The sequence below is a fragment of the Phytophthora sojae genome (assembly GCF_000149755.1).
Source record: "Phytophthora sojae unplaced genomic scaffold PHYSOscaffold_4, whole genome shotgun sequence".
Taxonomy (NCBI): Eukaryota; Oomycota; class Peronosporomycetes; order Peronosporales; family Peronosporaceae; genus Phytophthora; species Phytophthora sojae.
This window is the reverse complement of record NW_009258118.1, coordinates 6,297,712-6,314,988: the sequence shown is the minus strand read 5'-3', so window position 1 is coordinate 6,314,988 and position 17,277 is coordinate 6,297,712. Positions and strand designations below refer to the sequence as shown.

Sequence of the window (17,277 nt, the reverse complement as noted above, 5' to 3'; positions counted from 1 at the left end):
AGTGAGAAACGTTGTGCCCTCTTCAGATATATTCGCACATGTCATACTTGTTTGAAAAACCTAGTCGGACTTGTTGAAGACAGTACCCATCAAAATAACAGGAGCATCCAGTAGGAGAACGAGCAAACACACAGTGCCGCTCACCAGAAGTGTGTAGTGGTCTTGTTCGGTCCACTTCTTCCCGGCAGTCTTTCCCACGAGCACTCCAGCCTTTATGACGTTCTCCTCAGTGATGGTGCTGGAACTCTTCAACAGCGCAGTCTTGACGTTCGGGTTACCCGCCAGCGCATTTATACTCGTCACCACCGCAGGGTCGATGTTTTACTGAACTTCGGGTCCTGAAGAGGCTTGACCAGGGCTGGAGTTGCTTCGAGGGTCTTCATTGCATTCGGAGTTTTCTTGAATACCGACTTCAGTTTGTTGAGCCCTAGGATTCTCAACCTCTCTTCGGTGTCGGCATCCGCACCTTTAAGGTATCGACGTGCACTAGCGGTGGTGAGCATGCGGTCGGAACCGGTCCCAGCACAGGCAACTTGGGCACTAGCGAAAATGGCAAGGAGCAGTACTAGAAAACACGCCTGGCGGCTTGGGAGGGTCTCCGTAGAATCGGAAATGAATACTGGAGTCCACGGCCCTATTAGTCTCGATGCACGGGGGAACCCGAAAAACCGGCTCGACATGGAATACCATCACATCAACGAACTTTGCTCCGTGCAAGAAGTCAAATTTGTCGATGTGATGGTGTATATGCATGTGCAACCTGACAGATACAGGTACTGTAGTTGCGCTCACTTGTGATGAGTGTCCGGTCAGCCCCCTCGTTGGTAAGGGGTTGCGTGACACGCTTGAACGTTATGGACTCTCTACATACATCAGCATTTGGGGCGCCATAGCCATTTGCTTGACCATGACTAATGTGTACCACACCACGTACGACCTTCCCACAACATTAATTGACTGGTTGACAATTTGAAAACACGCGGGAGCCCAGTCAACCAATCACAACTCTTCATTTCAAACATCCTAGAAATTGTACCGCGCGAAGTGAACTAGACACCTTCAAGCTCGAGCTCTGACGTGACGGAGATACGGGACAAGACGATGGTCGCCGTCACGAGGTCACGCACTCACCAGAGCGCCCCTCAGTCCCCCTCCCCCAGCGCCAAGCGAGTGTGCCCCCAGCAAGAGGGCAACTACCTCCGCGCCAAGAGGCTGCTCCCATGCGACACGGGCCTGCAGCCGTTCCGACGCCTCAAGCACGCGCGCTTCCCGGACGGAATCCTGGCGCTGCCCCATGTCCTCAAACAAGTTGACACGCTCCTCATGTCGCCCAAAGATGCCGTCGTTGAGGCAGCTAGGATCGGAGACGTCGACTGGCTGTGGGAGCTGTTGGGCCGCTGCAACTGCGCTACACTCGACGCCATGAGTGTAGCTGCTGCCAACGGTCACCTGGAAGCTGTGCACGCGCTCTACCAAGCGCATTATTGCGGGTGTCCACTCAAGGACGACGCGTGGAAAGCTGTCAAGAAGGCGGCCATTGCTGCCACCATGGAAGGATACGTGGACATCGTCGAGTATCTACTGCAGCGGCTTGTAGACCGCGATCCAACTAGTCGCAGAGCCGAACAGATCGGAAAGATTTTCGTGGAGGCGGCGGGGAATGGGCAACTTGGTGTCGTGAAGTTTATGGTCGGGTACGAGAAGATCAAGCGCTACGTGGCTATTTATGCGAGCCAGGCTCTACCTCGTGCCATCATCGCGAGGCAGGCAACTGTGGTGGATTTTCTCCTGGAACAACATGACTTTGAATGGAGCTTGCTGGATGCCTTTGAAGAGGCGGTCCAAGACAACCAGGCCGACACAGCGCAAAAGATTTACGAGGTGTATCCGCTGTTCCCGAACGGCAAGCTGCTCGTGGATTTAGCCCGACAAGGGCGTCGGAGTGGCGTTGAGTACCTCTACAACAACGGGCGAAACGATCCAATAATCGTGGGGGACGCCTTCATAGCTGCCGTCTACGCAGATAAGCGTGACGTCGTAAGGTTTCTGCATGCTACGGGAATTGTCTCGACCGATAGTTTCCAAACGGCTTTTGAGGGCGCAATGAGGGTTTCCAACTCCAACACAGCTCTGTGTCTGTACAGTTTCAAGCGAGCATCTGTGCCGATGCTTAACCAGTGGTTCCAAAGTACGCGCAACGTTGAGGTGATGAGGCGGCTGATGGAGAAAGAGAGGGAGAATATCTCTACTGCTTCGATCAGCACGGCATTCAAGCGAGCTGCTCGTTGCGCATGTCCAGATCAAGCCAACATCGTGAAGTTCCTGTACACGCAGGAGTGTATCTCGCCTGAACTTATCGGGACCGCGTTTGTGAGTGCGGCCGGATGGGGTCTAGACGATGTGGTGGAGCTGTTGCGCACTGATGCTCGTCTTCTTCTGGAGTCCGTACATGAAGCTTTTGTCGCAGCAGTTTGCCGTTGTCAAGTGCAAATGGTGAAGAAACTGTACAGCCAGCAGTCTATTGCTGCTAGTGTACTGGTAACGGCGCTCGAGAATGTTCACAACTACGGCTATGGCAGGATGGCTAGTACCATTATCGAGTTTTTATCGGCCGACAACGTACCTCGCGAGTACAAATTGCAGGCATTCCTGACTGCAAGTAAGCAAGGCAAGCTCGATGTTCTCTCTCTTCTGACTAAGAGTAAAGAGGAAGACTGGCCAATCGACAACTTGAAGGCGGCGCTCAGTGCTGCAAGGAACGAGGAAGTCGAGAATTTCATCCGCACGATGATTTGCGAGCAGCTTTTCAGTGGAAGACCTCAAGAAGTGAGAGCGTCTGGCGGCTGCGGTCACTTGATCTCGACAATGAAATGGGTGACTGAGGAGTGAGTAGCTATTGGTTGTAAGGCTGTGAGCAGCGCTTCATTTTTTATTGTAACGAGTGCTAGTATTACCGTAAAAGTGAAAGTAAATTGAAGTTACATGGATCACCGCTGGTGATTTCGTGAATATAGTTTAAGTGTACCTGTACTCCACTGATTAAGCGAGTAGGTCTATCGCTTCGGAGCGCAGCCACGGGAAATCCCGCACAAATACCTACTAAGATAGTTTAAAGAGTTTACGTTGAAGTAATAACTCGTAACTAATGACACATTATCGTCGCATCGCCGATCTTCCATGTCACCCTTCAACCTCATTCCTGATTTCGCCGACCCAAGCGCACTCCAGCCAGGTCCCGGATGGCCTCGATCCCCATCTTCAAGTACGACCGCTACCAGCGTGCCGCCAGCTTCTTTCTCGACTGGTTGATACGTGCCCATGGCCACAGCCACCCCACCCCCCAACCCGTCCAGTTGGATACACTGAGTCGAGTCGTCCAAGAGATCGCCAACGATCCGTCCTGCCTCAGCGACAAGCTGCGTCAAGATCTGCCCAAGGCTCTGGCGGCTTGCAACTGCGCCCTCAAAATCTGCTCGGCGGACGAGTTCCTGCTTCAAACGATAGAAAATCGCGACGTTGGCACTCGACTCTCGCGGCTGCTAAAGCTCTGGCACCGCACGCTTGAAAAGGTGCCACACGAGAAAAGTGGGGCGCTGGAGTCTGATGAGGGACAAGAAGAGGGAGAAGATGATGATGAAGAAGAGGTGGTGAGGAGAACTTTGTTCTCGATGTTAACACGCCAAAACGCGGCTGTGCGAGGAGGCCTTCGCCGACGATTTGCCGCTGGACGTGGTCTTCTTCGTCTTGGAGCTGGAGGAGCTGGTGAGGGGCGTGTACGAGATCTACACTGCCGTGAAGGCGGTGGGATGCTCGAGGCGACGGTGGCGATCAAGCTGGCCATGGACACGGCCACTGACCTCACGACGCGGCTTCAACAGCGCCGTCCAGAGATTCGAACGATGGAGAACTTGTTGGATGCAGTTATGAAGCACACCCCTGCGATTTACGGTCTAGCGGCCAACTCGGCCAGTAGCATCAAGGCCAAATTCGACAAGGATGGGACTTATATGTCCTCGCCCTTCGAGCTGGTGCGGGACTTCGAGATCATCTGGGCCGCTTTGACGTCGTTTGCGAAAATTCTCCCGTCAAGCACCAGGGCGGGGTTTCTACTGCCACCGAATGAGCGAGAAAGATATGGAGAAGAACGCACGCCGCAGTACGTGCTCCCAACTACCGATATTATTGACTTCTTGGTGCAGAGCTTTGCATTGATGTACAACACGGTCAGCGAGAAGAAGGAGATAACCGGGGGGGGGGGGGGCTTCAAAAGGGCGAGACTGGAGGGCGCGTTCATGTGCTTGATGACCGACTACTTTGCGACGCGCCAAGTGACCATCCCGCTCGTTTTTGCTTGGACTTGCTGGGTCAAATCTGTCGCTGCATTGCAAGGCGACGGAGGGCTCGGGCGCAACATTAGTGTCACGATGAACCACGCAGACGAGTTGATGCAGCGGATGGCTACACTTGTGGACAGACCCACGGTCCTAAATGTCATTAAACCAGACTCTTCGCGTGATGATCTGCTCCCAAATCGATCGCGCCTCGTCAAGCGCACTAACCCGTTCTCGGCGGGCTTCGTAGTGCTGGACTTCCAGCTCGGCTATCTCCGTGCAGGACATCAAAGTCTGCTCAGAGCACCGATTTTTCGAGCCTTTGGACATCTGTACAACGCTCTCGTGGGGCAAGAATTTCTCGAGCCTATTCCGTTAATCGAAGACGTTTTGGAGATATACGAGACGTGGGTTTTCACTCCGTCGAGAGCTGCAGTGGTGCGCGGCGCGTATGATTGCAATTACATCCACCACTCAGGATATGGCGCTACTTCAGGGAAGAGTGTTGTTTCTCCTGGGCAGGACTGGACAAAAGAGCAGAAGGAGTTTGGAGTGCGCGATGTATCCAAGATCTGCCGATTTCTTAGCGAAAACGACAGCTGCCAGTTCACAAGTTCCAGTCTGGCTGATATGAAGGGCAATGCTGTGAAGACTAGCTCGGCCGAGATGTTTGGCACCCGAGTACTATCTCGAGATATGATGGCGCTTCTTTATGATATTGCCGATGTCTTCTCGGAGTTGGATTCCCAATGTAGTCATTGCAGGCATGCTGTTGATCCAGCATGCCTGCAGTGACTACATTGGGAATCCTGAGTGCAGTGACGATATTGAGGAACGCAAGATTGATGCCCTGGAGAATGCAGTGATGTTTCCTCTGCTACCTCTGTTGGACGCTTTACAGCCGGACGGCTCACTTGACTTGGACATCCTGCCTGCTGCCATTTCTACTCGCTCAGAAGCCACTTTGAATGGTGAAAAAGTCCGTACAATGGCCACGAAGGCTGCTGCGCTGATTCACGCCAAATTTGCGGTGCCAGTTCCAGAGATCGAACGCCGATATTTCACGTTTCCCTCTTATCCAGACTTCGTCTCCCAACAGTTTGGTACCGCGTCGTTCAAAATCAAGACCCAGCGTGAAACCCGAGAGGAAGTCTTCTCGGACCTGATGCGGTTGCTCGAAAGAAAGTGCAACGTGCTGGTTGTCTCCGCACGCGAGAGTTTGGTCGTCACAGTGCTGATCTCAGCCAAAGTCCGTCAGGCCGTCGGTACCGGAACTTCCGATACCCCTCCGGCGCGTGCCCGACTGGCAACGCAACCAATTTTATTTAAACTAAGCCAAACTCGTAGCAGCCGGCGCTGTTGACTAACTAACAATACACGCACTTCCTAGACACGTACGCAATGAACAACTTCGTCGCCCTCTAAACCACTTGGACGTACACCACCGCTGTGCCCGTCCTCACTTCGCAGTCCACAGAAGACTCGGAGTGCCAAGTGCTCTCCTGTCCGTCACTCACCACGTTGCCCAGTAGCACGTCCACCGAAGCAGCCGTTCATTCGTCCTGCAACTTGCTCCCGAGCTGCGTCTGTCGCCGAGGCCTCTGCGCCCTCGCCGTCTATTTCAAGAGTGAGCTCGACGCTCGAGGTCCTGAGTCCCATGCCCGCCGCACACGTGCAGCAGATCCTGGCGACCGTGTGGTCTCCAGGGTCCGCTGGGGTTCAACGTCCCACTCGTCCCTCAGCCGCTCCTCGCATTCGTCATTCTTCGCCAGGCTGTCTTCCGAATACGATGGCTGTCCACAGTGCTGCGATGAAGGGCTACAACCTTATCGACTTGAATACGCCCACATACCACACAAAGGAAACCATCGCGCACCTTGTAGTGAAGCATGAGAATCGGTCACTGTATCGCCAGCTGCGTTCGGTTGGAGCTGACATCTCGCGTAAAGAGGTCAGAGGACGGCACGTTTCGGAGATGACCACGGATCGAGAGTGGTCGCGATCGATTGCCGCAGAGGTAAACATGGCGAGATTCATGGAGCCTTCTGGTATTCGCATGGGTGGCAATAAAAAAACAGGAAGAACCAAGCCGTCAAGATCCAACCCTCCCTATATTTCCAGCGTGACCAGCAGCCCAGTCCTTCGAGCGGACGTAGCCCTGAAAACAAATCGAGTCCAGCGAGAAAGAAGTCGAAGAAAAAGGGGAAGAAAGGCAAGAGTGGGAAAGCGAGTCCTGCTAGTCCTAGCGGCTCTACCTCCGATCCTCCAGCAGAAGAAAGCCTATGTTTACTCAAGTTTCTAACGAGAGCTGCGACGCAACCACAAGAAAACACCGGCGTGGTCGATGAAGCTCTGGTAGAGACGTTCACTCGTTTGAGAGACCCAACCATTCCTGCAACCTGCAAATCCGACGACGTCAAGCATGCGTGTGCAGCGATCGACGAGTTGTGGGAGATAACCATCGAGCTTTCCGCCCCAAACAGGATTGCAGACACAAGTTTTGACTTAAGGAAGACTGTCACCTCAGACGCCTCCCAAGTGATTCACATGATGCAGAAGTTCCACCAGGTTGACCACGCAGCGATCAAGGACCCAGTTCTTTCTCCTGTCCGAGATCTCTGTGGGACAACGCGTGACTTTGTGAGGATGGCGATGAGCACGGCCCAGCTCTGCGTCTCGATCAACAGAAAACAGCAAGCTTGCGAGGTCTTAAATGTGCTGGAGAAGCGATTCTTGAATGCCTCATCGACCAAGGACCCCCCGCTGGAATTTGGTGCGCTCGTTAGAATGTACTCGACGGGACGCGAATCGATGGGACTGGGGAAGGCTTCAAGCACCGACTCGCTGCGAGTGCTGGGATCGATTTTGGACGAAGCCAAGGAAAAGTTGGAGCCACAGCAAGAGCCTTGACTCACCCGAACCTTGGGCAGGGAGGTTCATCACGATTGCGTTTACATTTTCATCCTCTGTGTACTTCACTTTTCTTGATCTGAGGTCTTTCTCAGTAGTTCCAACGCGCATTTTTATTACATCGTGGCTTTAAAGTTGTTGGGGAGACGATATTTTGCAAAACCTAATCTCACTCTCGGTCTAAGACCTTTCAGGTTTGACTCAACCAAAGAATATACTGAAAAACGAACTGCTGTGAGATGTTATGGACGATATATCTCAAAGTCCGTACGGTTTTCAAAACTACACCACGCGATTACTTGCATTTCTGGTAAATATATATATATTACGATCCCATGCATGTGATCTTCAAAGTGACAATTTGCAAACTTAGATGCTTGTTTAATTTATCCGAAAAATATTGTGCATGTGCCGCTGCCATCTTCCTGTCTGGAGACTTCAATTCGAAGTGAAACCAGGGATTCAGCTAAATTTCCCAGCAAAAAAGACACGACCTCCAAGTTCTGCGACGCGCGGGCTTGCTCCACCAGACCGTCCATTACTTCCGGAGACGCGCGTTGTTTGTCGTACAAACACCTCGCCACGCCGACATGGCCGGCGTCCATCCCAGCCAGGAAAGCCGTCGTAATGGACTCACGAGAAGCTCGGCCGATACAGAACCACTCCACCACCTTCAAATCGCCAATCTTGGCAGCAGCGAGGAACTCTTCGGCGTAGATTTCGCGGGGAACGCACGCCTGACCCCAGAGGTATTTTGCGACGAGAACCTTGTCATTGTGAATCGCGCTCACTAACTCCCCGGCAGCCAGAGAAGGAGAAATGTAGCCACACTTGAACAACACGTTCACCGCTTTCAAAAACGCTTGAGATGGTTTCGGATGAAGTCATGCAGCTTCCCCGCAATGCATACAGCAGAAGGTCGCAGTTAGAGTTCACTGCAGCCACAAAATTCCTCTCGATCGTTTCCATCGGTATGTCTTTCCCCTCGCACAGAAGCTCGATGATCTTCCCATACGCCTGGCTCCGTTGTCCGATACAGGCCCTCGATGCGATTACAAAAGCCCGCGTCAAGACATCAACGGAAAATTGCTTCATCTTGAGCAAAAGCGTTTCATCCGCCGATGACGAACTTTCGAACAGAGACTCGAGAAACGACGGACAGATACACCCCGTTTCGTAAATAATAATCGCCGCATTCGTCGATCTGAACCAGATAGCGCTTCTAAAGGCCGACGCCAAAACCTCCGACGAAAACTGCTCCCATTTCAACAGTAAAGGCAACACGCTGCACCGAGAATGCAGAACAGCAATGTTGAAAGCCCCAAGCATTACCGCAGAGTCGATACACTTCCGCGTGTTGGTGAAGGGCCGCCTACGGTTGTCGTTGCACAAGCAATATGCCACTGCGCTCGCGTTGTCCATCCGCACCAAAAACTCGAACAATTTCCCTCTTTTGGAGTACGGGAAACAGGTGTAAATCACGTCGGAAACGCGTTGGTGGCCATGGTACATCGCTTGGTGAAATGCTTCGCGGAACCAACGCTGGAGATCGTTATTACGGCTCATGAACCTTCGAATGAGTCGCGATTGCACGCTTGCGTCGTCTGATACTGGCTGTGGTATGCCGTAGGCAGACAGTAAGTGCTCTGCAGTCTTCTCGATACCAAATTTCAAGATATCCAAACGACCTTATGCCGCCCCTGCTGCTAGCAGACGTGGAAGGCAGCTAGTACGCGCTTTGGCCAGCTCAGACAAAGTGTATAACATCTTGATAAGATCAAGCCGTCCAGCGCCTCCATCTTGAATTACTTCGATCTAAGTTGCCGTCTTGGTTCCACGGGGTAATTTGAAGACTGCCCTAAGGAGAACAAATAAGGCCGTAGTATATGTTTCCATCAACTTGATCGCGATCAATCACTTCACATTGGTAAAAATGTGAATGAAGGTCGAAGTCACAATATTTCCGACAGCGGCCACTGAAGCAACTCGTACCAGACTGAACAGCTTTATCATTTTTCTACTGCACGAAAGTGTCTGCGTTCTGGCGCAGGGATCGGTACTTTTTCACACTTAGTTCACTGCAGGGATCAACGACTTTATCAGCCACTGGCAAGATAGCCGCTGCTGAACGTCGCTAAACAACACATACGGAGAATAGTTTCCGATTTTCATGTGGGTTGAATTTCGCTTTATCCAAACTACTTCGAGATGAATTCTCACATGTATTGGAGCAATCCCAAAATATAGAGACGCCCGCAATTATTACTGCTTTCAATCAAAGTACCGAAAGAGAAGCCTTTAGTTATACTAGAAATCGATACCGCAACATCAAGAGCAGCTTGTTTTTAATGAGGACACTCTTACGAAAAGAAGGCAAACATCAGGTTATGCAATGATATCCAGCAAGAATTCGACGACGCAGGTCTGATTTCCCGCTGTCGCGCTTTCAAGAGCTTTGTTGACCGCACTGGGATCCTTGTGACAGACGTTGCTGTACAAATAGTCGGCGGCTTCCTTGCATCCATAAAGTGCGAGCTCGATGAACAAATCTTTCCCTGGGTGTTGTTGAGGGTACATGGTGTAAATCCGCTCTGCAACAGCGTGCTCTCTCTGATTCATCGCGGCTAAAAACGCTTCTTTCAGGTTCCATCGGAGGTTTTCATGAGTCAAAAGGAACTCGACAACATCAGGGTGACCTCCCGTGATCGCGCGGGAGAGCGTATCGCTCGTAGGGAACCGGCAGTACTCGTCCACAAAACCACCCTGTTCTGCTTGCTCGATGACGAACTTGACCACGTCAAGATGTCCATAGGCCGCGGCCGCATTGAGCATATCTAGGGTCGGCATGAGGGACCGGCAGTAGTACCGGATCTCGTGGGAAAAGAGCTCGGCAGCTCGTAGGTGGCCGTTCTGGGCTGCAGCCTCACCCGACCTCTCGATAGCCCACACAACATCCTGTTGCACGTCTTCAGCTCCGACTAAGGTATCCATCAGGAGCCCCGCAATGGCCGAATCACCCTTGCTAGCAGCTTCCACCAAGGCCTCCGAGATGTCGAATCCGAAGCGACCTAATAGGTTTTGAACCCAGTCCACTTGCCCCGCTTTGGTTGCCTCCGTTAGGGCCTCTGCGGGTGCCATCGAAAACACCTCAATGAGCCTTGTAATATGGGGAAGAGCGACTACGGCAGCGGGGAAATACGCTTCCTTGAGTTCGGCAAATGGAGTCACGACGTCGCTCTCCGGGTCTTGTTGGCCTTCGTTCTGCTCCATATCCACGTCGCTACGTTTGATCCTGGTGGGGATTCCTCGAGGGGTCGACTCAGAAGTAATGTAGACGCCCAAAAGTGGGTACCTCAACTCAAAAAGGTGTGAAGAATAGCATATCCCAGTCCAAAATGAATATCATGTATTTTTCAAACTCACTCCACAATGTAGACAACATTAACACTGCAGACTGCTCCGGTGGCAATTGCCGAGCTTACATTCGAAACGATTCCTTCATAATCGTCTGCAGGCGGTAGACAACCATCGGCGCAGACGGACGATTGGAAGGCTCCAATGCGACGCATTCTCTTGCAAGCTGAGCCACCGATGACAGGCAGCGGGATGAGAACGCAACGTGCACGTCACCCGACGCAACTTTCTGTAAGATGACGGCGTCCGGCATCTTCTTCCCAGTTATTGTGTCCACCCTCGCGTGAGAATAGGGCAGCGTCTGCAAATCCAGCTCGGACAACATCACGCCGAACGAGAAAATATCCGCCACCTCACTGTAGCGCTCGGCCATCACGACTTCAGGTGCCATCCACAGCAAAGTACCGACGCCCGCCGTCATCGTGTTCTCCTGTCGCTCGCGCGAGACCCCAAAGTCGGTCAGTTTGGCCGTTAGATCCTCCGTCGGGAGCACGTTCTTCGACTTCAAGTCTCGGTGAATCACAGCCGGAGACAGCGAGTGAAGGTACATAAGAGCTTGGGCGACGTGGTACGCGATGCGGATCTTGAGGGTGTCGAAGCCCTGAGGATGGCCGCGCTCATCATATTGTTTTAGCAAAGCCCTCAGGTCGCCGCCCTTCATCAGCTCCGTCAGCACGCAGAGATCGTTCAGCGAATCCCACGACACGCCGACGAACTGAACGATGTGAGGGTGCGAGAGGCCAGCCATGAGCTTCGCCTCGGCCAGAAATGAGTTCACCTTTTTGAGGTTACCTCTCGCATCGGGAAACAGCATCTTGATGGCTACTGCTCCGCTGTTGTAAGTCCCCAGGTAAACGTCCCCGCATCCGCCCCGGGTAATCAGGTCTGGAATCTTCACTTTGTCGCGGGGGACACGAGCTGCGATGATAGCGTCGTCATTCCAGAGTCCCGTGCCTAGCGATGAAGGATCCGTCTCGGCAGTGCCACCGGTCCCAGCGTGGTTCAAGGGCTCCCGCAGTGGTCGCATGCCGGAGTTGCCATTGCGCTTACTGCGTTTCCAGAAGAAGAAAGCGCTTGCAACGATCGCCACCAAGATGGCTGCTACACCGCCGGCAACACCCGCGACCAGACCAGTTCCTCCAGAAGAAGAAGAAGATGAAGATGATGAAGAGGATGCTGTCGACGATGACGATGCCGTCAAGTCTGAACTAAGGAGATCGGAACCTGAAGCATCAGCAACTGAAAATGTGATAGGCATTCTGGGGCTAAGTATCGTCTTACGAAAGAGCATGAATCAGTGTTGCTCCAGAAGCTGAAATTCGAAGAATCCATGATGCCATGAGACAAAAAGTAGTATAGAGCCCTGCCAGTACTAGTACCGAGTTCTTGGTGCAAGATCCCAGAGACAATGTGCCAGAAGTGGTAGAACCTCCATCTCCCTCTCACTCAAAGTTCCCAGCTTCCGCCTGGACGCGGGGAATCAGCACGTTCGCGAGCGTTGACGGCAGCGTCAAATGAGGGGCCAACGCGACGCAAGACGAGAAGACACTTGGGAAGACACTTGAGCGGTAGGATGCAGATTCCAAAGTAATATATTTCATTTCACACACGCTCACTACTGTGGCGCGGAGGAGGAAAGCATAAGCGTAAAAACCCCTGGGTCGATCCCAATCTATCGTACAGACAGATGGGCCTTGACAAAGAACTTGAGTTCCTTTCACTCGGATTTCCGGAGGAGAATCCTCATAGGGGAATCAACACATTCGCGAGCTTAACCGTTGACGGCAGCGTCAAAAGAGGGGCCAACACGATGAACAGCGTGGCAAGCACGCAAGGCAAGGCACACTTGTACCACACGCGCACCACCATCATCTCGAACTCTTCTTGGGTCAAGCGACTGGAAGTAGCCATCTGGACCTCACGAGCTGCAGTCAACACCGGTGCGCCAGACATGGGCCCTGCGCTATGTTGAGCTGATTGTGGCGGTGTCACGGCAGCTTCTTCGCGATCAGGGACGCCGTACTCCCTCCGGATAACGCTTTTGCCCTCTGCTGATATCGCCGGGCACCGGACCAGGTTCCGCTTGGGCATGGCAGTGGGGATGCGCTTGTGGCAGCCGCGACACTCCGCGGGCGGGTGCGACTTGTTGCCGTCGAGTCTTTTGAAGTACCCCCAGATTGGGCCTGGCCTCCTGCCTAGGCGACCGTCATCGGGTGCGGCACCGGCGTCTTGGGCGAGGTCCCTCGTTTGCGGCTCTTCCTGGTCGAATGCGGCGTCGCGCCGAGGATAAGGGGCGTAGCGCTGTTGAGGAGGTCGGTGTGTAGATCTGGAAGCGCGCCCATCGTCACTGGAAAGCGCCGCTGCGGTGAAGCGGAAGTGTGTCGTGTCGAGTGGGTGTCAACATCAATGCTTGTCACGGTTTCCTTGTGGCAGGTCGTACTTAATAAACGTACTTAAGCAAAACTATTATTTCTATTTAAATTCGAATAAATGATTTTTCATATCTAAACCTAAATATTTATTGTCCGAAATACCGCTGATTCGGAATCCACAAAGAAAATCAATTCTTCGGGTATTCGAAAGAAGAAAGCTAAAGCGCGCTTCCTCCGGACAACCCGATGAAGGGGACCAAACGTGCACGATATGGCAAACCAGGCGTCGAGAGCTCCGACCCGGAGCTCAAGCGCCTGTCAAAATCGCGTCGCTGCCTCACGTTCTCAAGAGCATCGACGTGTTCTTAATGAGCCCAGAGGAAGCCATACTGGAGTCTGCAAACACCAGTCACTTAAAATGGCTACGCTCCCTACTGGACGGGCATGGCGTAAAGGTTCGGGACGCAGCCATGATCGCTGCGGCGAGAAATGGCTACATCGAGGCGGTGAGAGTGTTAATGCTTGAAATCATCAGCGCACAGACGGGGAAACTGGACTATGCAAGTCGCCAGGTCCTGACAAAAGCTGCCTCTGCTGCTGGTTCAAATGGTCATCTGGTTGTGGTGGAGTTGCTGTTGCTGGAAATTGAAGCGGACGACGAGCGTGAAGACGAGCGTGAAGAGGAAAGCGACTATGACAGTGGCGATGACGAGCTCGCTCCATCACATAAAGCGGCGTGGGAAATTCCCGAAGAAGCATCTGCCCATGGACATCTTTAGGTCGTGGAGTTTGCGGCGGAGTATGCTTGTAAGGTTGATTATGAGCACGCGTGTGAAGCGTCTGACTCCCTGAACCTCGCCATTAGAGGGGGTCATTTGGAACTCGTGCAGTTTTTTCTCGAGCCTGAGGGGTACTGGTGGCATTATAAGAAGGTACTTGAGCTAGCCATTACCGAAGGACAAGATCCTACCGCCCAGTTGATTTATGCTAGCTCGCCGGAGTTGGATGGGAAAAGTTTGTTTTGTAATTTCGCTATTGACGGCAACTTGAAAGTGGTCACGGACCTTTACAACAGCGGGCACAATGGTCCTGCGCTGGTGGATGATGCCTTTGCGGAGGTAGATTTTATTTGTGATCGTATACGGACCTGATCAGAGATTGGAACAGGTGTCTTATCTTGGTTTTTGTATGGGCAAAACATGGCACGGCAGTGAGCGGTTGCGAGGAGCGTAGCCACAGCAAACCCGCGCGGGGCGCCCGCGAAGCAGGGCCGCGCGGTATTTGCGGAGGCGGGCCCAGCGACGAGCATTCCAGCGAACGGACCCGTTGCCGCACACTCGGAGTTAGTTTTCTTTATGCGGGGGTCTGGGGGTGCAGCCCCCAGCACACCTTTTTCGGAGATCTGTTCAAATCTCTGATCAGTTCCGTATACGATCCAATCCGGAGGTAACCTTTGTGGAGGCGGCCCGTCATGGACGAACCGAGGTCGTTGCATTTTTGCTGGGCAGTGGGCCGATTTCACCTAAGGCTTTTGACTCAGCTTTCGAAAACGCTGCAGCGTCGGATGTCATCACAACCTTGAGGTTCCTTTGGGCCCTTTGGGGCCAGCGTCGCGTGTCACAATCCTCAGTAGCTGTAGCATCTGGGAAACCGAATGGCGCTGATATTATCAAGTTTCTTAGTTTCGGCGAAAACATCCCTACAGAGTCTGTAGTCGCAATGTTTAAGAACGCTACTCGACAGTAACCGGGACAATGACCGGCACAACTAAGAAACTTCAGCTCTTACTCAACCGGACGGACATTCCTGTTTCCATCATCAATGAAGTCGTCGCACAAGCAACGCTGGAGTTTCACCCAGAAATATTGCAGACTTTGGGCACCGACTCAAGATTGACGCCTGAAGTTCGTTGCGCAGCTTTTGCGAAGGCAATTAATAAGCGAAATCTCCACGCAGCTCGAGCTTTATTCCAGGAGAACCAGATTTCCTCCCAAGAAGTGACTCGAGCGTTTGTGAGGGCTGCTTGCGCTGGTGATTTGCGCCTTGTGAAGTTTTTGCAGGGCAAACCAGCCATTGACGTATCCGCGGAGCAGGACGCTGTACTCGCTGCCGCTCGCGCAAACCGTGATAAGGTTACGCGGCACCTTTTGAAGCGCAGAGAGAGGTCAATTGAGACTCTCCAAGAGGCCCTTAGTGCTACTCGCAATGAAAGCCTTCAGATGTTTCTTCGTGCATGCATCGCACAACGCCAAGATGGTAGTTCGAGGGCAGAACGGTGACGGCACCCAAGGGTTTCAACCCCAGCGGGTTCTTCCGTCAAATTCGGCGCTATTTGGACGAGGATCAATATCAGCATTTGCTGCTTTTGGACGACGTGGGACCAGGATGGCAACGATTCGAATATGGTGGACCCAACGATTATGTTTTACTACTTCGAAGTATTATTTTATATGTATCGTAGTACTGCAGTAGCTACGAAGTTGTAACTGAAATATACTTAAGTATGCAGTAACAGTGATGGCCAAAAATGTACGGGAAGGCATTGGAGGTAAAGCGATCTGTAGCAACATGAATTGCAGTACCAAGGCAGCCAGCAATAATAACTGCAATACTGGTCGTTCTTGCAATAATTACTGCAATACTATAAACCATACTACTAGAGGTCGCCGATAGCACATATGCCGTCGGAACTGGGTTTTGAGAACATTATTATCTTGACATTGACCTCTTTGCCTGCTTCTAAGTGAAAAGTACTAGGGTTTGAAGAGTTTATTTGGTTGGCTTAAGACTGCAGTAAGAATTGCAATTCCGCAGCGCTCTGCAATATGTATTGCAATAGCTTGCAAGCTTGCAGTATGACATTGCAATAAGTATTGGTAAATGTCAATACCTGCAATACATTTTTGGCCATCACTGTGCATTAATCGACCAGGTCCCAAACGCCGCTCCCAATGAGGAGAGCCAATCATAAGTGAGATTCCAAATGACTTCAACAAAGTATGGACTGGTTTATCGGCTCCAAAGCCAAGAAAAACCTTAAGGTTTTATTTTTGGCTAGCTGCGACGCCTTCTCCGCCTTCACACTTTCCGCCCCGCATCTCCAACACGACAGCGCGCTCCGAGCATGCCGCACGCCTCCCCCGCCGACCACCCCAGACCCGAGTGCCCCCAGGCGCGCCCCACGCAAGGACCCGCGAAAGCAGCTACAAAACCCGGCAGGGCGGGTGTTATGCTGCCGGTTTTGATAGCTGTCGGCCAAGCACGAGGTCGTGCGCACTCGCTGACGGTATGTGATCGTTTTTCTATTGTGTATGACTTTGTATCGGGACTGACGGGAATGCATGCGCTGTGCTTAAGTTGTGGGATGGCGATGACGGGCCTTGAATTCGATTATCCATGTTGTATGAATAGGAATGAATTAACCGTTAATACAAGCTGCGTGATCCTACGACTCCAAGATTTTTTGCTTCCATTGGTGACTAGCTGGTGTGCAGCGGTCGACGATGCCACCGTTCGCTTTGGGGGTGATAAATGCTGAGCAGAGCGCGTCGTACGCAGAGCGGTGGTCAACGCGCAGCTTTCTCCAGCGCTTCCGTAGCGACCCCGCGGTTTTGGACCGGCCTTTACCGTCGATACTCCCAAGCGCAGCGTTGACCTTCTTGTCCAAGTCTTCCGCTAGCGTCCAGACACGCTGCTTCCACAGCCGATACGCGACGCCGTCCCGATCCAGTGGCGCCGTTGGTACGTCTACCTCTCGCCCTGCTGCTATGATCATGATGTTGACGCCTGCCTTGAGGTCAGCGCGAACAAACTGTTGTTTCTTTTGGGTTGCCGTGTGCCACAGCTCCAGTGTGTACCAGTTGTAGAAGCAGCCAGCAAGAGAGTGCGCTTCAACGACGGTGTCAGTGCTCGCCTGCGGGGTCTGGCGCGCACAGCGACAAGAAGCAGGGCCGTCAGCGCTGGTGTACTTGCTCTCGTGGACCGCGACGAGCTTCTGAAGTGTGCGCTGCATTGCTGTGATGGACGATAGCGTCTGGGTGACGGCTGCAGCTAGTATGGTCGTGTTTCCATTGCTGCGTTCACCCAGCTGTCCGAAGTTCTCCGTTTGCCAAGCCGCGCGAAGCTGCCGACCCCAACCAATGCACGTGTCTGGCGACAGCCGAGCTCCCAGCGCTACGTTGGTTACGTCCAGAGCTTCGTGGAAGCGGTACAGGTAATGCGATGTGAAGCCTGTGGCAGCCTGCTCCTGC

At 52.7% G+C, this 17,277-nt stretch overlaps 7 protein-coding genes across 7 annotated transcripts; 4 read left to right on the top strand and 3 right to left on the bottom strand.

Annotated features, from left to right (window-relative positions):
• Positions 1 to 299: 299 nt before the first annotated feature.
• Positions 300 to 680, bottom strand: PHYSODRAFT_286092 (hypothetical protein; the record flags this gene model as incomplete). The annotated part of the gene is made up of 1 exon (XM_009529383.1): positions 300 to 680. One exon carries the CDS (start codon positions 678 to 680, stop codon positions 300 to 302), a length of 381 nt encoding a protein of 126 aa, XP_009527678.1.
• Positions 681 to 1,989: 1,309 nt separating this feature from the next.
• On the top strand, positions 1,990 to 2,523 carry PHYSODRAFT_391222 (hypothetical protein; the record flags this gene model as incomplete). The annotated part of the gene is made up of 2 exons (XM_009529382.1): positions 1,990 to 2,177; positions 2,214 to 2,523. Coding segments are annotated over 2 exons (498 nt in total), but the record flags the coding sequence as incomplete, so codon positions are not given.
• Positions 2,524 to 3,239: 716 nt separating this feature from the next.
• On the top strand, positions 3,240 to 7,241 carry PHYSODRAFT_332367 (hypothetical protein; the record flags this gene model as incomplete). Its single annotated transcript, XM_009529381.1, has 9 exons — positions 3,240 to 3,647; positions 3,700 to 3,801; positions 3,834 to 4,213; positions 4,271 to 4,769; positions 4,854 to 5,012; positions 5,113 to 5,596; positions 5,912 to 6,038; positions 6,135 to 6,348; positions 6,453 to 7,241. The coding sequence occupies 9 exons, from the start codon at positions 3,240 to 3,242 to the stop codon at positions 7,239 to 7,241; spliced, it is 3,162 nt and encodes a 1,053-aa protein (XP_009527676.1).
• A 2,385-nt stretch (positions 7,242 to 9,626) lies between these two features.
• Positions 9,627 to 10,511, bottom strand: PHYSODRAFT_332366 (hypothetical protein; the record flags this gene model as incomplete). Its single annotated transcript, XM_009529380.1, has 1 exon — positions 9,627 to 10,511. One exon carries the CDS (start codon positions 10,509 to 10,511, stop codon positions 9,627 to 9,629), a length of 885 nt encoding a protein of 294 aa, XP_009527675.1.
• Positions 10,512 to 13,497: 2,986 nt separating this feature from the next.
• Positions 13,498 to 13,806, top strand: PHYSODRAFT_301197 (hypothetical protein; the record flags this gene model as incomplete). Its single annotated transcript, XM_009529379.1, has 1 exon — positions 13,498 to 13,806. One exon carries the CDS (start codon positions 13,498 to 13,500, stop codon positions 13,804 to 13,806), a length of 309 nt encoding a protein of 102 aa, XP_009527674.1.
• A 975-nt stretch (positions 13,807 to 14,781) lies between these two features.
• Positions 14,782 to 15,306, top strand: PHYSODRAFT_301196 (hypothetical protein; the record flags this gene model as incomplete). The annotated part of the gene is made up of 1 exon (XM_009529378.1): positions 14,782 to 15,306. The coding sequence occupies one exon, from the start codon at positions 14,782 to 14,784 to the stop codon at positions 15,304 to 15,306; it is 525 nt and encodes a 174-aa protein (XP_009527673.1).
• A 1,166-nt stretch (positions 15,307 to 16,472) lies between these two features.
• On the bottom strand, positions 16,473 to 17,039 carry PHYSODRAFT_499481 (hypothetical protein; the record flags this gene model as incomplete). The annotated part of the gene is made up of 1 exon (XM_009529377.1): positions 16,473 to 17,039. One exon carries the CDS (start codon positions 17,037 to 17,039, stop codon positions 16,473 to 16,475), a length of 567 nt encoding a protein of 188 aa, XP_009527672.1.
• Positions 17,040 to 17,277: the final 238 nt, after the last annotated feature.